Here is a 24,447-nt window from a genome sequence, read left to right on the forward strand (position 1 = left end):
TGAAAAAAACCATCAGCTTTTGCCTTTTGGTCTGAAAATTGAACACCATTATGCTCAATTTGAGGAATAGAATTCGAATTCTTTGATTGAGAGGCCATGTCATGAAAAAACTTCGTTCCTTTGTCGCCTTGCAATTCCCATTTTATCTTGGATCTTTGTTTCCATATGTCTTCTTCCAAGACACTAAGTTCAGTGTATCTCTTTTTTAGTAAGCATGCAACTAGCTTCTCAAGTGGAGTCGGTATTCTTATTTCTTTTACTTTGTCTATCCAACCTAAGAAATCTCGACAAGATTTGATCTGCTTCTTAATTGAACCGACTTTGAGATTTGCCCATTCTTTGATCGCTCTCTGTAGAAGACATAATTTCTGGTGCAGCTGTACCGGGTGAGACGCCATTGGCAAGGATGTCCATGTTCTGTTCACTACCTCTTCAAATTGAGGAAACTTCAACCAACAATTTTCCATTCTAAAGAATCTTGATTTTCTGAAGGTGGTTCTTGCAATATATACAATCGGACAATGATCCGATGAGGTGTTCGGCAAAGCCTTCTGCATTGAATTGGGAAATTGCATATTCCATTCGCTTGAAATGAGAAAACGGTCTAAGCGTGCCATAGCCGGCTGACTCCTTTCATTAGACCATGTGAACTGTCGTCCGTGCAGTGTGATATTCAAGAGACCAAGGTCAGATATTAACCTTGAAAATTGCAGAGATGAGCGCCAGACTGTATTATTATTGTTTCTGTCTTGTTGATCCAAAGTGTTGTTGAAATCCCTGCAAACTATCCAGGGAACAGAGCTGATTGGTTTGAGAGAAGATAGTTCATCATAAAATTCCTGTTTGTTCTGATTGGAGGGGCCATATACAGATGTGAAAAGGGATTTGCTGCTGTCATGAGTATTCTGTAGCATTGTTGAAACAGAATATCTTCTTATATCCGAACTCAACAAAGTAAATTTGTTTGGGTTCCTATATTGGGAATTATTATAATCTAATTTATTGGTATGATTTAAATGTCCATATTTGGAAGAATGTTAGACAAATTCTTAATATGTAATAAACGGGTCTTTTGATTGCTTGGTATAACAAAAAGATTGATTGTGGTATCATCTCTGTTTTTTTTTTTTTTTTTTTTCATAATACCACCTTTACATGATAGTTTGTCATATAATATGTTATATACGTATACACTCCTTTTAACAAAATATTAAGTTAATTTTATCTATTGTTATTATTCATAGAAAGAGCAGAAAAACATTTTTGGACGAAGGTACTGAAAATGGAACAGCTTCATGTCACAATGGCCCGTTATTGGACTCCGATTACTGGGTTGAAGCTTGAGCCCTCCTTACCCGAATCCGAATTTGTCATTGACATCCTACTTTCATTAATAGCACGATGCACCTCCACTCCACCTGAATTGGTCACTGAACTTTCCGGCGTTCCATTCCATTTTTATTAGAGAAACATATTTCTGGGCTAAAACCTTTTATAGTACTCACATTATTAGTCGGAAACTTTTTCATTTCTTACAAAAAGGATGGATGACAAAGTTGTTTCTGATGAAATAGTCTCGCCAGATTGATGTTTCTATTTTCTATGTATCTGTTATTTATAACTCTTTCTATTAATAAAAAATTATCTTTCTTTAAAATATTGTGATGTGGTTAAAATTTAATATTGTTATTGGTAATGCATATAAAAAATTAATTGTCTTGTGTATGGCTTAATAAATATAAGCAGTAATTGTTGTATTCCGTATTTAGAGTCTGACACTGTTACATGGCCTCTAAGACAAATTAAGCAAGCAAGTATTTTGAATGGTTAGATGCTCGTTAATAATTATCAAATTTATCATACGGCTGTAAATTATTTAAACTCTTGAGATTGTTCGGCTTGGGCTCCTTAATTAAGGGTAAGAGAATAAACATTTAACCCTTCTTAAGAAACACTTGTTTGTTTGATAATTAGATTAATAATAAATCAACTTAACATAAATAAAATATATATTATAGTTCTAAAGACACTTAAATATCCACTTAATTAGATTAATAATATATCAACTTAGCATTGATTAATACATTTAATCAATTCCTAAAACAAGTTAATTATTAATTTGTTAACCACAATATATAAGCTAGTGATCACAAAATAAAGACGGCTGTATAGTGGTTAATTAAACACTAGACATAATTAAACTGATTTGAATTTGATCATGCATGCAGTAAATTTTGATGGGTCGCCATCAGATTCAAAGTTCTGTGAAAGTTTGCTAAAATAGATTTGGAATTTACGGTCTCTAAAGCAAAATTATTAAGAACTTTAAAGCATTAATATTAGGTTCAAATTAAGTATTGTTAAATTTAATTGTATAACTGAAAATTTAATAAATGTTTTATTAATAAATATTATCCAATATGTGGTAGAGTACATCTAATTGATATGTACAGAATTAGTTACTTCAATATGTGACATCAATTGAAACTTCTATATAATTTTAGAATGAAAACTTCTGACATCTTTTTCTTATGAGAAAATGTCATGCATACGACATGTGATTCTTTGGTAATGAATATTTGACTTTTTTTGCTACAACGTATTTTTATTCCAAATAAAATGTGTAAACCAAGAACAACAAAACTTTCTGAAGTAACTACTTCATACATAATTGATTGCTTAAATATAACTATTATTGTTTTAAAAACACAAATTTGCATGAGGAAACTACTAATTAAGAATAAAGAATCAAATTTGTATGACCTTTTTATCTTTAACATATATGAGTCATCATAGTATATAAGTCATGAAAATTCAACAGATCAAATTCATATCTTTGTTTAGCTATAATACAAGTAATTATTATATTATAACAATTCAACTGATTACACAAATTTAGTAGAATAAAATATTAGAGAAAATCAATTTTAATCATATATATGCGAACCGGAAACATCATTTCAAGGTATGTACCAACTGTGTGGGGTTAGTGACTATTAATTACAATTTAGAGGGTCTGTTGTATAATATCTTATAAGATATATATATAGTTGGGAGTTCAAATGTAGCATGCAAACTTCTATGTCAAGGTATCTATATGTTGTATTTGTCTTTTGTAAACATTTCACAAACGGTATACTAGTGGTAAGCGATCGAATCATCTGATTATTTCCACTGGCTGGGGAGATATCCCTATACAACCGAGAATATATTGAGCACTCCGTTCCTGGATATAAGAATATATAATTTGTAAAATTATATTTAATTAAAAGCAAGATACATTGTAATAATTTTTACTCCAATAAAGAGTGGTAAATTTGTATGTGAATTCTTGTGTGTGTGTGAAACACAGTTTTGGGATAAGGTTATAATTCATATTATCACAAATGTTTTGTTCAACGTAAGGTCTCTAGTGAAGATATATTTATTAATTATCACAAGAAATTGGGATTAGTATTTAATTCCATTATCAATATTTCTTGATTTAATTGACTAATTTTGATTAGTACTCAAGAATATGTAAATTATTTATTTGAAATAGTGAAGACTCACAAATTCCACATTTGGATTGTCATGAAGAGACTTGACTAATGGCCACTCGGAGGCCATGTTAGCGCCTCACCACAAAGCAATTTAATTACCAATCATCTTGAAGAGTTCTTTTTGGATGAGATTATCAAAATAAAGAGCGGCTTCCATGTCTTTAAATAGTATATTATTATCATGTCATTGTTTTATAAATTGAGTTTAATTTGACCTAAAAGAACATCGTAATTAACTAAAGAAAAACAAATTACCAAGCATATTGGCTTTAGATCCAAATTAAACTATGTGAAATTCTGCTAAAATATATTTAGAATTTAAGGTCTCGAAAGAAAAAACATTCCGAACTTTCAAGCATTAGATCAATATTACTTATTGTTAAATTTATTGTATGAATGACACCAAAAGTGTCTAATTGTACATTCTTTGGAATCAGTTATAAAAATAAAGAGGAGCAAATTAGGATTACAAATTGACGTGAGTAGTTAAACAACCGCCAAACAACTGAGAGTGGCTACATGCGGTAATTACCTTCCCTTCTTTATATCGGGAACCACTCCCAGTATTCTTGTGTGATCTCTGTGTAGATGGCTATCATTGATTTTTTTCTTCTCTGAATATTCGCCTGCATCTTTTCCATCATATGAAAAAACTGATAGTGACCTGTAATCGACGTACCGACCTGCTGGTTGATTGCAATATCACTTGAGCAAACATATTGGCAAGAATAGTAGCAATGTGTGAGACCCCTTCCTGCTATCCTCGCTGTCAATTGTTGAGTATAGGTGCAATAGAAAAATAGAATTGTATTTCTTCATTGTTCACATTGGGCATATATATGCACCAATTTTACATTCAAGTCCTTACAATGTTCTATATTTCTTTTCTTACCAAAAGGTCCCTATAACTTCTATAAATGCATAAACATACAAATCTCAACACTCCCCCTCAAGATGGGCAAAAGATATCCATCAAACCCATCTTGTCACATAACCTAACTAAAATTATTGAGCTAAGTCCTTTGTTGAGACAGTCAGCTACTTGATCTCCAGTAGCTACATGACTCAACTCCAATAGTCCGCTTTCCAGCTTTTCCTTTATGAAGAACCTATCGATCCCCACATGCTTGGTTCTATCATGTTGCACAGGATTGTTGGCAATGCTGATCGCTGACTTGCTATCGCACCACAACTTCATTTTAGCTCCGTGATTCACCTTGAGCTCTTCCAATAACCTCTTCAGCCACAGCATCTCAGCAACTCCCAATGCCATAGCCCTGCACTCAGCTTCTGCCGTCGATCTCGAAACAACCGGCTGCTTCTTGCTCTTTCAGGAGACCAAGTTGCCCCCTACGAACATGCAGTAACCAGATGTGGACCTCCTGTCATCTTGGCAATTGGCCCAGTCAGAGTCACAATAACCCTCAATGTTCATGTGCCCATTATGCCTGAAAATCAAGCCCTTCCCCGGTGCACTCTTCAGGTACCTCAAAATGTGATACACTACGTCCATGTGGTCCCTCCTAGGGTCATGCATGTAGCGGCTCACCACGCTCACTGCAAATGAGATATCGGGACGAGTATGTGTCAAATAGATCAATCTTCCTACTAGTCTCTGGTACCTCTCACGATCAACCTGTTCTCCTACCTCTGCACTTATCTTGGCCTTCACATCAATTGGAGAAATTGTAGGCCTGCACCCCAACATGCCTGTCTCTGTGAGCAAGCCTAGAACATACTTTCTTTGGGATAGAACAATCCCCTCTGCTCCACGAGCCACCTCAATCCCAAGAAAGTACCTAAGCTGTCCCAGATCCTTCACCTCGAACTCCTTCTCCAATCTTGTCTTCAACTGTGCAATCTCCCCCTCATTATCCCCGGTAATGATCATATCATCGACATACACAGTCAGCATGGTAATGTGACCACCATGTTGTCGAGAAAATACCGTGTGGTCAGCATTAATTTGCTGATAGCCCATACCTACCATAACCTTCCTGAACCTATCAAACCAGGCCCGATGGGATTGCTTCAACCCATAAAGCGACTTCTTGAGCCTACACACCTTACCTACTGTCTGGTTTGTGCCAAACCCTGATGGAACCTCCATGTACACCTCCTCCAACAAATCACCATGAAGAAATGCATTCTTCACATCGAGTTGATGTAACTTCCATACACCATTCACTGCCAGGGAGACCAGTGTCCTCACTGTGCTCATCTTTTCCACGGATGCAAAGGTCTCATCATAGTCAATGCCCTAGGTCTGACTGTACCCCTTCGCTACCAATCGAGCCTTGTAGCGCTCAACCAGACCCTCTGGATTCTACTTTACTGTGAAAACCCACTTGCATCCGACAGCTTTCTTGCCTGGTGGTAGTGACACAAGTTCCCAGGTTTTGTTCTTGCGGAGGGCACTGAGCTCTTCTAGCATGGCTACTTTCCATTTTGAATCTTCTTTAGCAACCTGCCAACATTTAGGAATAGAGACAGTGTCTAATGATGCAATGAATGCTCCATGTACAGGTGATATGTGTGAGTAAGAGACAAACTGGGCAATATCATGTGGAAAACCATACCAGTCGGGAGGAATGCCCGCATTCTCGCGAATAGTCCGCCTTACCGGTAAGGGAGTAGGAGGAGTAGAGAGAGGAATCATATCACCTGTGTATTCTGGGTCTGAGGTGGATGGTGAAAGTGTCTCAAGAGTCGGAGTAGGCAGGGACAAGGGACTTGGCATAGGTGATACTGTAAACACAGCTCCCTCATTTTGCTTTGTTCTCCTAACATACGCTTCACGGTATCTCGACTCCCCCTGAGCCTGAGTTCTGCCACCTTCGGACTCATTCCTCTCAATTATCGGCTCGACCACAGCCGAATCCTCTTTTTCTGGCTCAATTACAGGCGAATTCTCAATAATTGGGCAACCAATACCACCTACACTCACCATCCTTCTCTCACCATCATTACTACTCTCCCCCTCTCGCCTCATACCTCCTGTATCAAGCGAGTCTCCAAAGGGTGATGTGTCCTCTGAGGAGTAGTATGGTTCGAGCTCTCGAAATGTAACATCCATACTCACAAATAGTCTCTTCTCCACAGGGCTCCAGCATACATACCCCTTTTGAGTACCCGAGTACCCAACAAAGATGCACTTCACAGCCCTTGGATCCAATTTTCTGACATTTGGTCTGTTGTCTTGCACAAAGCACACACAGCCAAAGGTTTTGAGAGGAAGAATATCTTTATTCTTACCTTTCAACATCTCCATCGGGGACTTCCAATCTAGCACCCGCGAGGGTACCCTATTGATCAAGTAGACTGCTGTCAGAACTGCTTGGCTCCACAAGTACTTTGAAACTTTTATCGAAATCATCATACTCCGAGTTACCTCAAGTAGATGCCTATTCTTCCGTTCTGCTACCCCATTCTGCTCTGGTGTGTACGGGCACGTAGTTTGATGTTGTATTCCCTGAGATGACAAGTACTCTCCAAATGCCCTGTTGGTGTACTCTGTCCCATTGTCAGACCTCAATACCTTCACAACTGCACCGTATTGAGTCTGCATCTCTTTGTGAAAATCTTTGAAGCAAGCAAACACATCACTCTTGTTTTTCATCAAATAAATCCAAGTCGCACGAGAAAAACAATCAATAAAAGAAACAAAATATCTAAATCCATTCACAGTAGTTGTGGGACAAGGTCCCCATACATCAGAGTGAATCAAATTAAAACTACAAGAATTTCTACCCAGAGCTAGCATAAGAGCTCCTAGTATGTTTGCCTAACTCACATGCATCACACACCAGTGTTCCTTTATTGGCCTTTTCAAACAAAGACGGATACAACCTACTCAAAACAAGAAATGAAGGATGACCTAAGCGCCTATGATGGAGCAGCAGTAAGTCCTCCACACTTCTTTCAACTCCTTCAGCACTCTCTACTATAGATGAGAGGGCCAAGTCCATACCCTTTCTATCCATGTACCACAGCCCGCTATCCCAAGTGCCAATCCCAAGCCGCCTTCCTGTCCCCTTCTCTTGGAAGATCACCTTAGGAATATCAAACACAACAACACAGTTTAGTTGTAATATAATGGCACTTATGGATAAGAGATTCACTGGAAAAGAAAGAGCATGCAAGACATTAGACAAAGTCAAAGAGTTGGTACATTTCACGGTACCCTTACCAACTACGGGCTGAGCCGTACCATCGGCAGTCTGAGTGCTCTCTGGGACTGCTAGGCGAGTATAGAAAGAAAACTCCCCAACAGCACCAGGCACATGGCGAGATGCACCAGAGTCAACTATACAATCTGGTGATCTCGTGGTGGGTATAGAGGCTAGAGCAAAGGTATCATGAGTACCTGTAGCTGTGTGGGCAAGAGAAGCAAAGTTACCCCTGGAAGAAGTAGAGGTAGACGCATCATCTCTCACACTCTCCCCATCACATGTCAACTTCTGCTTGCTTCTGAGCCCCTGAGAATAGGCCTCCACGAGTGCTTGATCCTCCTCGGTAAGTTCCCCACCGGCTTCTTCTTCCTCCTCTGTAACCATCAGATGTGCTCGGTTGCCCCCTCTTCCACCTCTCCGACCTCCACGGCCGCGACCACGACTCCCAAACTACCCCCTCCCACCTGTGTTTCTCTCCTTTGGTGGTTTAGGGCAAGCCTGTTTCAGGTGACCTACCTCACCACAGTTGTAGCACTGTTGAGTCTCGCCTCTGTACCCTGTGTTACCTGAGTTAGAGACCGCTAGTGCTGACTTCACTCCTGGAAGTCCTCCTGTCCTAGCCTGTAGCCTCATCCGGCTTTCCTCCTGTATCATGGCTGAGACTGCCTCTGCAAGTGAGGGAATCCTATTCCCGCTCAGCAACATAGCCACCCTCTGCTCAAATGCTGGCGCCAGATGCTTGAGGAACAACATAGTTCTATCCTCCATGGATGCCTCTCTCTCAGAAATGTAGGGTGTGAGCAACATGGTCGGACCCTATAATGATCATGCTCTAACCATAAGCGTTCCAGCTCTATGGCATATTCCTGCACGGTCTTCGCCCCTTGTACCATATCCGAGATCTCCCCCTTGATCTGGTACACCCTCATGATATTCCCCACACCATCATAAGTTCTTTTCAACTTGTCCCAGACATCCTGTACCTTTTCTAAGCCATCCACAGTGTCTGCAATAGACGATGGCAACGAGCTCAGAAGCCAGATGTACACCTGCATGTGAGTGGCCTTCCACTCATCTCTACCCGGTGCATCCTCCATTAAGGATGGTGAGTGTAGGTGGTATTGGTTGCCCAATTATTGAGAATTCGCCTGTAATTGAGCCAGAAAAGGAGGATTCGGCTATGGTCGAGCTGATAATTGAGAGGAATGAGTCCGAAGGTGGCAGAACTCAGGCTCAGGGGGAGTCGAGATACCGTGAAGTGTATGTTAGGAGAACAAAGCAGAATGAGGGAGCTGTGCCTACAGTATCACCTATGCCAAGTCCCTTGTCCCCAGTCAAGTATCCTTCTAGATTCTTCCCTGCTAGAGTGTACCTCACTCGACGTGACCAACTCAGATACTTCTTTGGCCCATTGAGTTTCGTATCAATAGGTGGAAGATCCAACCTATGCTGCCTCGGCTCAACAGGAACTACAGGAGCTGCGGGAGCTACGGGAGCTTGGCCCAAACCAGACATGGCAAACTCCCGCATCATGTGAGTCATCATGGCAGAGACATCCTTCGCAGTCAGCTTCTCAATTGCTTCCTCAAACGGATCCTTCTCCTTTTCCTTTCCCGACATCGATCGGACTCAGATGTACGCCTCACGTATGAACTCTAGTCTGAATCGCTCGTATTTCTCTTCCTTAGGGCCCGATCTTGATCCCTCAAGACGAGATCCACATCTCCCCCTTTTGACCCAATCTTGATCTAACGCATCAAGATTCGAGTTAAAAAAAACAATCAAACTCCGATCCAAAACCCCTTCTCGGGTATCGTGGGGTATAGGCCCCCCACGCCGGCCAAATCACTCAACAAAGACCCAAGAAGAGAAAAAAATGTGATAGCAAGGAAAAAAAAAAGGATCTGTGCAAAATCTTCCTCTTTCGTGCAAAAAAAAAAAATTTTGCAACTAACTAAAATTAATCAAGTAATATGGCTAGGCTAAAAAATAATCTGAAATTATTGTACCTAACTCATATTAAACAGTGAAACTATGCTAAAAAAAAACGGAGCTAAGCTAAAGAAAAAAACGGAGCTACTGTGCACACTAGGTCATCAACGGAGTTGTGCAAAAACGCGGCTAGGTCATCCAAGGCCACAGCTGCACAGCCCAGGCGGAGGCGATCTGACCAGAGGCGGCGCTGGCGGTGCTCAGGCCTGGCGATCCGACTGGGCGGAGGTTGGCGGCGCCTCTCTGCCTTGGATCGGCTCTGTTTTTGGCGGAGGTACTGTAGCGCGCTACAGTAATCGCGAAAACAAGAAGAAGATGGAAACCGGCTATGGTTTCTGGCTCTTGATACCAAATAGTAAAATAGAATTGTATTTCTTCATTGTTCACTCACATTGGACATATATATGCACCAATCTTACATTCAAGTCCTTACAATGTTCTATATTATTTTTCTTATCAAAAGGTCCCTATAACTTCTATAAATGCATAAACATACAAATCTCAACGGGTGCATTCACTGACGAAATGTGTAATAGACTCTTCTGCCTTCTTGCATAGGTGACCTATGTTGGATAATTGTGATTTCCTTTTTCTGAGATTGTCTACTGTTGATATTCTATTTCTCAACATGAGCTAGGTGAAGACTATCACTCTTGTTGGTATGTAGGGAGTTACTTGCTTCATTATGTGACATCAATTCGAACTCTTCTATATAACTTAACCCGAATAGTTCCACATGTGCATGCACCCCTTCTTCGGTCAGGTAAACTGCCACAACATCTCAACACGCATTCAAAGGTGTCAATGTCGGGGTTAAAACTTACCCAAAGCATCCTTTGATTGATTGCAGCACCAGTCATACTTCTAACCGGATGACTCTGACCAGAGATGCACTGAGGATCAGTGGAAGTAGAAGGTGCTGGAGTTAGTGGATCAGGACCAGTCGGCTCCATTCCATAGTATGTCCAAGGGATAAGAGCGAGAATTTATTCGGGGTATCTTTCGTCTGTTGAATTCATAGCTCTTCTTTTGGAATCTAGTCTGGTCAGTTTTCCCCTCATGGATATTACCATTTTTAGAGGGAGTTGTGTCAGGACAGAAAGAAAGATGGAGATCACATCTCAACCAAAACAGAAGAAAAAAACCAAATGGGCAAATTTTAGTTAATCATCGCCCACACTAATTTCAAAGAATTGAAATGACAAAAAGCCACAAAATGAATATAAAAGCACTTAATGAAGCACTTGGTAGTAGCAATTAGAATTAGGAACTTGTAATCCGTTTTTCATTATCAATCAACCTGTTGGAGCTTAAGCTTCCAACCTTCAAAAAAAAAAAAAAAAAAGCAATATTCCTTAACAAATCCTTTTTAAGAGGGTAATTCTGACAAAAAGTTGTACCAGTCCAACAGCTGATGCACCAGAGCGGGCGTACCATCTCGACCAGATCATTCCCAGCGCTAGTGTCACTGTGCGGACTACTTTCAAACACAATATATTTTTGTTCTATTTCCCTGATAAAAATAACATGGCGGCTGACAGGAAAGAGTGCTTATCTCACTTTTACTTTTTGAAGACGAGCCTAATCCTTATAATTAGTAGAGGATATGCACCAGAGTCTACATGTGTTATCAAAGATAAATAGCATCCTTTAATGTAATATGGAGCACTGGAGGTTCGAGTCAGAAGTCCAGGTTGTTGGTATTTACTTCATAATGCTAATGAAGGAAGTTGGAAGAGTCACTTTTGACTCCCGCACCAGTAAGAATGGAACTGGAATAGAAAGTCGGGATAGCTAGTCACTCCGTTACTGAGGAAAGAGAGGGCAATAAACTTAGCTGTGGTTGGAAGGTTAAAACAAACATCATTTGTTATATAAACTTGAAATGCATGTCGGCTAGCCGTGAGTGCAATAGTATAAAAATAAAATAAACCCAGTGACTAATTATACTATATGTTCAGAAGGATTGGAATGTGTTCCATTTATTTTTCACACACCTTATCTATTAATTAATATATCTATTTGGAAAGCTAATATATATGTTTTTTTAGAGAACATGCCGATAAGTCTTTTTTTTCATACGCTTCTTTGATATTCGTACATACCATAATATAATTTCATTTTATGGAGTAATGGATATTAATCCATAATAATCTATTTTCTAATACAAATTGAAATGGCTATTTCTGGGCTAACCTTTTATAGTACACCCATTAGTATGTAACTTTTTCAAGCGCTACAAAAAATAGATTAAAGTTTCTGAAATGGCTCCTGCAAATTGAAGCTAGTATCTATTTTCTATCAGTTATTTATAACACTTGCTATTAATAAAAATCTCTGTTTCCTTTTAAATAAAACCCTCAACTCTTCCTCCTTCTCAACCACTTACCTTAATTCTCTCTCTCTCTCCCTTTTGTCTTGTGAAGAGAAGATCGCGACCATCTCTGTGCATAAATTTTTTTTGCATATTCGGATTTGCAAAGGTTAGTTTAGAGAAAACAAGATCTAGAATAATGTTTTACACGGGAAAGATGTGGAGACCCAAGGAACAGAGGAAGACAGATTCAAACATGACCGGTTCACCCTCTATGAACAACCGGAATTGGTCTCATGCCAAGCCTCCTAGGTTCTTAGATGGTAATTTTACTTTCCTTTTTAAAAAATTTGCATTGGTCGAATTGTGACTTGAAATTAATTTCCTTTGTTAAAAATTTGGTTTTTTTTTTTTTATGAAAATTTGGTTTTATTACTTCTATATCGCGGTATCTATATGTTGTGTTTTTCTTGTATTATGTGTTAACATGACACTAAAGAAATCTTGCTTCACATACCTTACCTCTTTCAAATAGATATACCATACGGTATTGGAGATAATAATAATCTATTTTATAGTTATTAATTTATTTGTCGATCCATATTTGAAAGAATGTTATACAAATTCTAAATATGTTAAATGGGTCTTTTGATTGCTTGACATAACAAAATGATTGATTATGGTATCAGCTCTGTTTCTTTCTTAATATCACCTTACATGAGAGTCTCTTGCAGAATATATACAGTTCTCTTAACATAATCTAAAGCTTACTTTCTCTTTTATTATTATTCATAGAAAAAGTACAGATGCATTACTGGGAGCGAAACTTTTGTGAATTAAATGGTGTCAGTTGGCCAAAGATATTGAAAACAAAAAGGTTTGTCCACCAATTTTCTGATATTACCAGTTGGGATGACTCCGCTGGTAAAGAAGCTTTTCAACGCGCAAAGGCCCATTATTGGGCCCAGATTAATGGGTTGCAGCCTGAGACATCGTTACCTGACCCTGATCTTCTCACCGATAATGTGGATCCTAATGCACCTCCATCTGACCTTGAAATGCTATATCAGAACCTTCGCGGTTCTGTATCTGATGATGAGGCAGACAACAACACCGATGATAGGGCATATGACGGCTGGGGTGATGGAGGTGTTATTCTTTGGGAATCACACTATGCCAAGGAAGAAGAAGAGGAGGAGGTTAGGGAAATATCTCAACCAGTTGAGTGGGAACAGAATCATGTGATTATTCCAACTGGTTGGATATAGCAACAGATCTATGTATAATTTAGGGTGTCCTCAGCCGTCCCGATGATAGTATTTTTTTTAATTATGAATATTGAAATTGAATGGAATCTATATATTTTTTAAGTTTTTATATACTTCAACTTCTTTAGAAATTAACACATATATGCTTGTTGCCTGGTGGTTACAGTTCTAATAGTTATGTATGTGAACTTTTTTTTTTTTGTGAAAGTCTTTAACTCAAGAAGAAATATCTTATTAATGGGCATGAAACAAAATTTCATATTAAAGTAACTATATTCTGAAGTATCAAACAAATTCTACATCACAGTAAACAGTAACAAATCTTCACAATATTTGGGTCTTCTAAGTAGTTAGGGGCATGATATCAAGCAGGTGAGGTATCAGTAAGACTAAATCTCAAAAGTGGTTTGCACAGAAGTACCAATATCGGTGGTGACAAATGACAAAGAGAAAGAAATATTAATTATGTTACTCATTTCCAAATTAAAAAAAGAACAAATTAAGAAGAAAATTATACTATAGAAGGAGAAGGACAAGGAGAAGAGCGGAACAAAGATACCAGTTGCACAGAGAAAGGATGTCGCCTCCACCTCTTAAGTTCTTTGCGGAGAAGAGTTGATGGAAGGAATGAGAAGAATAGACTGGAAGGGAGTGAAGCAGATTCATTCTCCGTTGGGCGAAAGAGAGTCAAGGAGAAGAAGCATAGGTCGGAGGGAGAAGAGGTGGTGAGAGGGACGGGAGAGGAAAAGAGGTGGTCAGCGGAGGGAAGAGGAAAGGAGCGATCAGACCAGGAACAAGAGAGCTAACGGAGCCTTTTCATTTTTTTCGTTTCATCAAGCACTTCATCCCAGCACGAATTCAAAAGCAGATCAAACGGTCAAATCCACATGGGGGCAGGATTTTCCTGCCCATAGGGGGGCAGAGGATTTGGTTCCCTTAGATGGGAGTAAGAGTTTGAATTCTGAAGATGCATGTTGGAGTCAAATTATTCCTCTCTTGGCAAGATATGCTGTAGACTGTAGTCTAAACCAAGTCGCATGTGTTTCACATTGTGATTTTATTTTCTTGGTTAGGTCAGATGGATTGTTCTATTTTAGGATCGTGGATAAGTTGGATTAACTTCTTTGGATTTAAAATTAGTGACTAATGATTTCAGTTTAGTGGGACCTTTTATAGAATATCTTATAAGATTTAATTAGTCAGGAGTTCAAAATATAGCATGCAAACTTCTATGTGACGGTTCTATATATATGTTGTATTTTTCTTGTATTATTTCTGTTCAAATGGCACTAAGAAGTCACATATACCATATATATAGACAATTATAATCAAATATCTAAGTATTGCTTTAAATGTACATATTTGGAAGAATGTCAAACAAGTTCTAACTATAGAATTAGCAGATGTTGCATATTCTTTAAAAGAAAATAAGTTTAATGACTAATTGCTTGCATAGATACTACAGATTTTCCGCAAAAAAAACAAAAAAATGCCATGAATATGATATGACATCTGACTCTACGATGATGAATATTTGACTTTTGTTGCTACAACTTTTTTTTTTTCAAATTCATTATGTGTGACACGAGAACAACAGAAGTATATGAAGTAACTACTACATACATAATTTATTGCTTAAATACAACTATTATTGTTTTACAAACACAAATTTCATGAGTAAACTACTTAGAATGAACAGTCAATTTTGTGTGACCTTTTTATCTTTAACACGAGTCATCAATTAATCCAAAGTATATAAGTCAGGAAAATACAACATATTAAATACATATATTTGTTTAGCTATAATAAAAGTAAGGAATATAGTACTAGAACAATTCAACTAATTACACAAATTTAATAGAATAAAATATTGGAGGAAATCAATATTAATAATATGCACCTGCAGGTACATTGCAGAAGATGTGAGCCGAAGAACAACATATTAAGGTAATGTAACAATTAATGGCTGGGATGGTGCCAAAAAAATCTGTTGCTAATCCTTTGCAATAAAAAGAGGCTGTTGTTTCGATCCCAACTGTTGATCTTCGTTGAGATTTGCACATATAAAAATTTCACTTCGTTGAGATTCATGCATATAAAAATTTGAAAGGTTGGATCGGAATAACAAATTCCTGTTATTTCTAAGGAATAATAACTGATTTAGTTCTAAGGAATAATGAAAGGTTGGAGCGGAGCAGGGATTTTTTTTTAAGTATAACTAATTTTAAATATTTTAACAGAACAAATATTATTGATTTTATTTTGACAAATAACAACTCCACCAATTTGCAGGATCGGAGGAGGCACAAACATGTTTGCTCTAGCTGATCGGTGTAGTTATTTACTATTGATTTCCGTAATCAGATTGTATATATGAGTTATAAAATGGCTTCACCGATCCAACAGATCAGTGAAGCAAACATCTTTGTGACAAAATTGGTGGAGTCGTTTTTTACAAAATTCAAATTAATGATACTTGTTCTGTTAAAAATATTAAATTTGATTCTATTTTATAAAATATATATCTAGAGCGGAAGTACCATGTAGCGGTGGTGTAAGTTACGAGAATCATAATGGGGTGTTAAAATGCCTTCTATTTTTATGTCTTATTGTGAGTCAAATTTTTTGGTTCCGTTTTCAAAATTCAAACTTTCAATTCAAATTTTTCAACATTCATATTAAAATAGGCTTAGAGATCAAATTTTATATTTTTATAAATTTTTTTACTGTTTTTCTAATGGATACAAAATCACTATATATGAACCATCCATATATATGTACAAACGAGTCTTGGTTTTACAGAAAATATTTACAAACAAGTCTTTTGATTGTTTAGTATAACAAAAACATTGATTGTGGTACCAGCAGTCCTGTTACATTCTTCATAAATTTATAATATCACCTTTACATGCTGTGTCTCCTAGAATACACTTCTAACGTAATCTAAAACTATTTTTGTCTTTCATTATTATTCACAGAAAAAGAAGAGATGTAATCTAAAACTATTTTTGTCTTTCATTATTATTCACAGAAAAAGAAGAGATGCACAGGGAGTAAACTATTTGTCGACTGAACGATGTCAGTTAGGCGAATTAAGGTACTGGGAACAAAAGAGTTTGTGCAAATGTTTGTGCACCAGTGTTATGATATCCCAATACAACCGAGGGTTCAGTCAGACACGCTAGGAAATTATCCAAGTTGCATGTTTAGTTTAGAAATTAGAAAACTATATACTTTTGAAAATTGCAACATGTTAGAGTATGTAAACTAATGTAATGACAATTATACAATATGTACACTCCTTTCTCTTTTTTCTCAGCAAAGAAAACACAGCCATGAGAAATTCTAGCACAGGCTAAACAGATGGAGAGACCACCTGACACTCAAACTGAAAACCGACGTGTACAAGTCCAACACACGATCCACATTCCCACAGGTACAGAGGTCATACTGGTAGACTGTTCTTGGGATGTGTCTAATGCAACAGGGATAACAATGATACACTATGAAGAGCAAGGGAACAAAATAGAAGCAAAATGCACGAGTGAGAAGACAGACGACCCTTTTCATGCAAAAGCAACTGCGATGCAGCAGGCACTAATGTATGTACAAGGCCAAGTAGAACAAGGAGATTAGCTGAGGTATGAAATTTATACGGACTGGAAAATATTAGTAGATTTAATGACAAGTCGAAATATTGAAGGTTTGCCATCATGGAGAGCTACTGACACAATAGCGACCTGTCTTGAGTTTGCTGGTAGAATGCAAAATAGCGTAACAATTTTATACACAAGAAGAGAGGCGCTATATATATCAACCTCATCTCCTTGCAAACTGGGCTAGAAAACAAAAAAGAAGAAAACAAGCCCTGTGATAGACTTTATTAATTTAGTTAATGATAGATACCTACGGGTCATTTAAAAAAATAATACATTCTTTTTTTTTAGAATGCCTTGGCAGTGTCTGCCAATAGTTTTTATTAAAACAATATGGACAGTACGTCTCAAGCTACATTTTAGTAAATTCTACAAATTAAATAGACAATAATGCAAATTTATCAAGAAAACATTTCACATTTATTTTTTTATGAGAAAATGTCGTGCCTATGATATCTGACTTTAAGGTGACGAATATTTGATTTAAACTCTATGAAGTACTTCATACATACCTGATTGCTTAAATACAACTATTATATAATTTTAAAGACACAAATTTTCATGAGAAAATTACTAAAGAATGAACAATCAAATTTGTATAATCTTTCTACCTTTAACATATTCGACTCATAAATTATATATCCAAAGTATATAAGTCATGAAAATACAACATATATATATATAGAGTATGGCTAATTTGCTGTCAGCAGCATTTCAGCAAAGTGCTGCCAGATCTATTAGCCGTTGGATCTGATTTGAGATTCGTACCTGATGAAGCGCTAATTTGATTTGAGGGAACGGAAAAAATGCTCCGTCTGTACTCCGTAGGGTTTTGATTTTCTCTTTCCTCCCCTCAGCGCCTCTCTCTCGTTCTCTCCTCCTGCGCCTCTCTCTCGTTTTCTCCTCGGGCCACTAAGCTGGGTCCAGGCCCGCCCAGCTCGAGATCGCACCGACAACTCCGCCCATCGCGTCTGTGGACTCTGTCGCTGCGCCGCACCTCAGCGAAGCCCTAGGAAAATATGACGAATCCCTAGGCTAATCGTCCAGCAAATCTGACAAAACCCTAGGCAATTCTTGCCGCGTGGCGCCTCTCTTGCCTCAGGGCCGCGCTGCGTCTGGTACTATCGGAGGATGGTTCCGGTCTCCCGATGAAGACCTAGGCAAATCGACCAACTGGTACTCTCTTGTTGTTATCGTTTTACTGTTTTGTTTCTGTTTATACCCTTATTGTTTCATAAATTTGTGATTTTTTTGTTTGTAATTAGATAATGCTTATATATGTTTATATATGTTTTCTGGTACAATTTTGAGTTTGGGGTAAGTAGATTGTCTAATATGCTTATATATGTTTAACCGTTTTCTAAAGTTCAGGGGTGTATATTCATATATTTTCATAAAGCTCTTAATTCAATTTCAGAAACACAATATGGGTGTATATTCATACATTTGTTAAAGATTTATTTATTTATTATATGAAACTCAAAATTCATTTTATTTTTTACCGCTAGAGTAAAAGCTGTTAACAGATCACTCATCCAATTAATTTTGAATTTACACCTTTTCACTTGTGATTATCCGTTATTCTCCTTTCTGAGTTATTTGTTGATTAATAATGTGCAAGCTGTAATCCGGTTGGCACCTATACACCCTTTCATGCTATTAGCCGTTTGTAATCTATTTATAAAATATACCAAGTTCAGATCAATTTTAGAGATATCAATATACCCACATCTATTGGCTCGTACAGAACATAGAAAGAAAAATATCATTCTTATACAATACATATTCCTTCTCATCTCCGTATATGATATATATCCATTCATATCATTCTTCCAAAAATATATACTTCTAAATTATATTATATCAATATTCAGTAATTTGTTGGTTATCGAGGAGTTATTGTCAGTTGCTTCCAAGGACGTGCGCCAAGAAGCAACAAATCCGGATAATCTTGGTTGCGGTTCCAAATCTTGCACGGTAGAGACAGAATTCGCTTAAGGACGGTGCTTTGCACGATCCGAGTAATAAAGTTTCATTATAATTTAATTTTCTGTTATTATCCGATTTTACATCAGTTTTGTAGATAAATTTCTAACAACATTAACTTCTGCTAAATCTTTTGATTAATTGGAAATGTGCTTGTAGGTGCCTTGTACCAATCTGTATGGACTTTGTGCCATCGGTACCAATCAGTGCTGGTTAGGGATCTTGTATGATATGGGTGAAGACTAGGAGCTTTTTGTATAAGTTCGAAAATGTGGGTTCTAACATTGTCAAGTCAAAATTAGGAGCAAGTTATGAAATTGCAATTCTATGTAATATAGGGTTTTATTTGAAACTTTTCAAGTGCTAATGCAAGTTACTCACCATGCAGGTCACTTGACAACTCAAGAGTCAACCTTTAATTGACAACTCAAGGGACATATATTGGAGATCAGGAATAAAGTACGAGGTCTTGTGTGCTTAAGATTACTAAGTGTAATTTTTGCAAGTCATTTAGGTTTTGTTTAGTTATTGTGAAAACAAAAAATAGGAGTGTAATTATTGTTTAAGCACTTGTTAACAGGAGCTTTTGTACTTATTTCTTACAATATGAGATCTATGATTTTCATCTCTTCAACATGAATGGTTATATGCTTGTATTTTGGCATATGTATTTTTATATGCTTGTTTGATATATGATTCATCAAGTGCGGCAAATACAAGATATGCTAGTACAATTTAAAAGAATGTTGGTGAAAAAGCAGCAAATACAAGATATGCTAGTGCTATCTACGAGTATGATAAAACATATTGTTTCATTTGCAAAAACTTGAACCTGATTTCTAACCAAAATAAAATTGGTTTAATTACAAAAAAATCACCATTTAATAACCACTCACAGGATTGCAAGCTTTAATCTCAATATCTTACAAACAGTGTTGGCATCAGCTGGTACCACATATTTCAATTTTTTTCTTCTAATCCAATAGGTAAGAGTTTGTAGGAGCTAATGAGCTGACAGTGATATTTCCCATAATATCATATTTATTAGTACAATTTACCATATATTGACTTTGAAATTTGGTTGCATTTCGGCCAAAGCTTCAAGTACAGCCTCAGTAATTGTTATCGAGGCATGAACCAAGAATTAAAGACAGCTCAATCAAATAAGATACAAATGAACAAAATAATAATATTACATTACTCATCAATATTTCATATATCCATATTCCATAAACAACAAGTTCAATTAGTAAAACAACAAGTTCTGGCCTTCACTGCTCGAACCTGACGGATTGAGGCCATACTCACTGGTAGGCACACTGTACTGGCTGCTCTGGTAATCACCGCTCTGCATTGCCATTTTACGGAATTTCTTCATGTCCTCATTGTAGGTGCTTGATTCGTACTCTGAGCTGGTATACGAGCCGCCTAGTGATGTGTCTCCTTCCAGTGCACGGACCACCTATTACGACATAATGTATGCATATGTATGTACCAGGTGCATGCTTATGTATAAAAAGAAAGTTTTCGTGCAAAATCATTTTCAATTACGACATTTACTAATGGTTGCTGGCAATTTACATTTGCTGCATTCATAGAGCAATACAAATCATTGCTTTGCATATACACCTCATATTATTCTGACGAGGTACGATAGGCTACATGGAACATTTCACTAAATGGATGTTTGCCCATAATTTTTTACTTAATTGTTATGTACATTTTTAGCCATAATTCTTGTTGCAAGTTGTTTACCTTTAATTTTTTACCAAATGGATGCTTGAACATAACATTTTCTACAAAATTGTTACTACCCAATTTGCACCTTCTGCGTGTATATAGCCATTCAAATATGAACTTTTCCTATCAGCATCATACAATTTCATGCGCTAAGACAAGCTACTTTGAACATTTAACCAAAATGGAGTTTACCATGCTCATGCAGGGTCGGCGCTTGGCAGAGTGACGCACACAAGCAGCTGCAACAGCAATCATTCGTGCCATCTCATTCTCTTTGTAGTTTTTCTGGAGCTTTGGATCCACCAACTGTTCATAGTTGCCATCCTCGATCCCACATTGCATCAAAGGCCTTGCCTGCATGAACAGTAGTATGTTATAAAAAGGGTGAAATAAAAAAAACTTTCGGATTCTGATGTTATAGAAAAAGCAAAAATAATTGCCATAAGTTGAAATTGAGGTTTTTTGTTAAATTATTATACCTTTGGACATGTCCTCATATTGTGGCCTTCCTTTCTTTGACAATAGCTACAAGTTCAACTCAAGGTATGGGTATACCCATGTCCAACTTAATTGCTTTTACACAGATCAGAGCTTAATGCGAGACTTTCAATATGAATTTTATTTTGAGATGGTTGAACCACAACACCAGCTGGTTTTTATACTATTTTTTTTTTAATTCATAGCACATAAGTTCACAGAAGTTCAAGCAAGGATATCAGAATTTAATACTAAAATTTCAGTTTAAAAAAACAAGTACCAGTACCACCCAGACTGATATGTTCATCCTTGGTTTTGACAAAGAATATTACAAAACTACGCATAATGTATACTCTTGGACAAGTATTAATCAATACATATATACCTCATTGAATAGTAATTTGCTTACCTATACTACTATAGCTTTCACATCATTTCTGCTAAGCATCTCTATTTATAATTTTCCTTCATGCTGTACAGAACTAGGACAATATACAGAAAACAAAAAGGGCAAATTATATAAAAACTTGATTTCAAGTATACAACATTGTTAAGTTCCATGAAACTTTTGTCCGAGTTTGAAATTAGTTACCTAACTTGTGAAGAGATAATTATATCTTATTCTGTTAGAAGCAATTGGGATCAATTAATCAGAAACATAGAGACATGGAGAGAAGGAGAGAGACTTACATGATTCTGTTTCGATTCCCTGCAACGCGAAGGATAGAGATTCACTGGAGTCGGGGGAGAGACGACACAGGGAGCGGAGCTGACGGGAAGAGAAGAGAACAAGAGAGAGGCGGAGCTGAGCGAGCGACCTGGAGCGTAGCTGAGCGAACTGGAGCTGGGCGGAGTTATCGGTGCGATCTCGAGCTGGGCGGGCCTGGACCCAGCTTAGTGGCCCGAGGAGAGAACGAGAGAGAGGTGCAGGAGGAGAGAACGAGAGAGAGACGCTGAGGGGAGGAAAGAGAAAATCAAAACCCTACGGAGTACAGACGGAGCATTTTTTCCGTTCCCTCAAATCAAATTAGCGCTTCATCAGGTACGAATCTCAAATCAGATCCAACGGCTAATAGATCTGGTAGCACTTTGCTGAAATGCTGCTGGCAGCAAATTAGCCATACTCTATATATATATATATATATATATATATATATATATATAGAGTTAGGCTGGGGTGCTATGCATAGCATAGTGGCCTCTATGCTACAGCTCAATATTCGAGTTTTCAAAATCCAAACGGTCGATCCGAACCGTTCATCTTATTCTCCATATGAATATCTGCTTGGAGACCAAATTTTATAATTTTCTGAATTTTTTTACTATTTATTAAGTCACTTTGAAAATCTCTAATCCAACGGTTTTACTGTTTTGTGCAGCCACCGTTGGATCAACAATTTTGTAAAATACTTAATAAATAGTAAAAAAATTCAGAAAAATGTAAAATTTGGTCTCCAAGCAGATATTAATATGGAGAATAAGATGAACGGTTCGGATCGACCGTTTGGATTTTGAAAACTCGAATATTGAGTCGTAGCATAGAAGCCACTATGCTATCCATAGCAACCCAGCCTAACTCTCTCTCTCTCTATATATATATATATATATATATATAGGAACATGAAGCCACTATGCTATCCTTTGATTGTCTACTTTGTTGTAGTGTCTGAATATTCTCCTGCATCTTTTCCATCATATGAAAAAACTGATAGTGACCTATAATCGACGTACCGACCTGCTGGTTAATTGCAATATCACTTGAGCAAACATATTGGCAAGAATAGTAGCAATGTGTGAGACCCCTTCCTGCTATCCTCGCAGTTAATTGTTGAGTATAGGTGCATTCACTGAAGAAATGTGTAATAGACTCTTCTGCCTTCTTGCATAGGTGACCTATGTTGGGTAATTGTGATTTCCTTTTTCTGAGATTGTCTACTGTTGATATTCTATTTCTCAACATGAGCTAGGTGAAGACTATCACTCTTGTTGGTATGTAGGGAGTTACTTGCTTCATTATGTGACATCAATTCGAACTCTTCTATATAACTTAACCCGAATTGTTCCACATGTGCATGCACCCCTTCTTCGGTCAGGTAAACTGCCACAACATCTCAACACGCATTCAAAGGTGTCAATGTCGGGCTTAAAACTTACCCAAAGCATCCTTTGATTGATTGCAGCACCAGTCATACTTCTAACCGGATGACTCTGACCAGAGATGCACTGAGGATCAGTGGAAGTAGAAGGTGCTGGAGTTAGTGGATCAGGACCAGTCGGCTCCATTCCATAGTATGTCCAAGGGATAAGAGCGAGAATTTATTCGGGGTATCTTTCGTCTGTTGAATTCATAGCTCTTCTTTTGGAATCTAGTCTGGTCAGTTTTCCCCTCATGGATATTAGTTATTACCATTATTAGAGGGAGTTGCGTCAGGATAGAAAGAAAGATGGAGATCACATCTCAACCAAAACAGAAGAAAAAAACCAAGTGGGCAAATTTTAGTTAATCATCGCCCACACTAATTTCATAGAATTGAAATGAGAAAAAGCCACAAAATGAATATAAAAGCACTTAATGAAGCACTTGGTAGTAGCAATATTCCTTAAGAAATCCTTTTTAAGAGGGTAATTCTGAAAAAAAGTTGTACCAGTCCAACAGCAATGCACCAGAGCGGGCGTACCATCTCGACCAGATCATTCCCAACACTGGTGTCACTGTGCGTACTACTTTCAAACACAATATATTTTTGTTCTATTTCCCTGGCAAAAACAACATGGCGGCCTACAGGAAAGAGTGCTTATCTCACTTTTACTTTTTGAAGACGAGCCTAATCCTTATAATTAGTAGAGGATATGCACCAGAGTCCACGTGTTATCGAAGATAAATAGCATCCTTTAATGTATTATGGAGCCCTGGAGGTTCGAGTCAGAAGTCCAGGTTGTTGGTATTTACTTCATAATGCTAATGAAGGAAGTTGGAAGAGTCACTTTTGACTCCCGCAACAGTAAGAATGGAACTGGAATAGAAAGTCGGGATAGCTAGTCACTTTTAATTAATCAATGACATACGTAGCCTATGTAACGTAGGTTGAGATAAAAGGTTATCAAAACTGATTCAATCCATTCAAAATCTCAATAACCAAATTTAATTTAACACGAGAGTTTCAACCGATCAAAACACTCAAGCCTTAGTAGAAAATATAAAATTTGCAAGGGCCGGTTTGAATCAAGCACAACAACACTAATTAACTTCATGAAGTCAAGAACAATGCATAAATCGACAATGTCACATAAAAATTCAGA

At 37.4% G+C, this 24,447-nt stretch overlaps 2 protein-coding genes and 1 long non-coding RNA gene across 4 annotated transcripts; 1 reads left to right on the forward strand and 2 right to left on the reverse strand.

Moving 5' to 3' along the window:
• Nucleotides 1-5,832: 5,832 nt before the first annotated feature.
• On the reverse strand, nucleotides 5,833-8,400 carry LOC144554413 (uncharacterized). Of its 2 annotated transcripts, none has more exons than XM_078302733.1 (2): nucleotides 7,909-8,400; nucleotides 5,833-7,594 (listed from the first exon to the last, which is right to left on the reverse strand). In XM_078302733.1, the coding sequence occupies exon 2, from the start codon at nucleotides 7,303-7,305 to the stop codon at nucleotides 5,869-5,871; it is 1,437 nt and encodes a 478-aa protein (XP_078158859.1). In that variant the 5' UTR covers nucleotides 7,306-7,594; nucleotides 7,909-8,400; the 3' UTR covers nucleotides 5,833-5,868. The 2 variants fall into 2 exon arrangements, with proteins under 2 accessions (XP_078158859.1, XP_078158860.1); XM_078302734.1 differs by lacking the exon at nucleotides 7,909-8,400 and adding an exon at nucleotides 7,732-7,836.
• A 9,481-nt stretch (nucleotides 8,401-17,881) lies between these two features.
• Nucleotides 17,882-19,564, forward strand: LOC144554732 (uncharacterized). Its single transcript, XR_013511722.1, has 2 exons — nucleotides 17,882-18,120; nucleotides 19,319-19,564. It is a non-coding gene; the product is annotated as an uncharacterized LOC144554732 (long non-coding RNA).
• A 530-nt stretch (nucleotides 19,565-20,094) lies between these two features.
• LOC144554489 (proline-rich receptor-like protein kinase PERK5) lies at nucleotides 20,095-21,965 on the reverse strand. The gene is made up of 4 exons (XM_078302805.1): nucleotides 21,838-21,965; nucleotides 21,557-21,629; nucleotides 20,863-21,024; nucleotides 20,095-20,392 (listed from the first exon to the last, which is right to left on the reverse strand). The coding sequence occupies exons 3-4, from the start codon at nucleotides 21,010-21,012 to the stop codon at nucleotides 20,177-20,179; spliced, it is 366 nt and encodes a 121-aa protein (XP_078158931.1). The 5' UTR covers nucleotides 21,013-21,024; nucleotides 21,557-21,629; nucleotides 21,838-21,965; the 3' UTR covers nucleotides 20,095-20,176.
• Between the last annotated feature and the right edge of the window lie 2,482 nt (nucleotides 21,966-24,447).

The sequence above is a fragment of the Carex rostrata genome, chromosome 5 (assembly GCF_964058835.1).
Source record: "Carex rostrata chromosome 5, lpCarRost1.2, whole genome shotgun sequence".
Classification (NCBI taxonomy): domain Eukaryota; kingdom Viridiplantae; phylum Streptophyta; class Magnoliopsida; order Poales; family Cyperaceae; genus Carex; species Carex rostrata.

Bases quoted from the DNA above. Each gene is read 5' to 3' on its own strand.
- LOC144554413 (XM_078302733.1), bottom strand. From the start codon at position 7,305: ATGCTAGCTCTGGGTAGAAATTCTTGTAGTTTTAATTTGATTCACTCT.
- LOC144554489 (XM_078302805.1), bottom strand. From the start codon at position 21,012: ATGCAATGTGGGATCGAGGATGGCAACTATGAACAGTTGGTGGATCCA. The intron at 20,393-20,862 runs GTAAACTCCATT...ATGTCGTAATAG, and splicing joins GCCGACCCTGCATGAGCATG to GTGGTCCGTGCACTGGAAGG.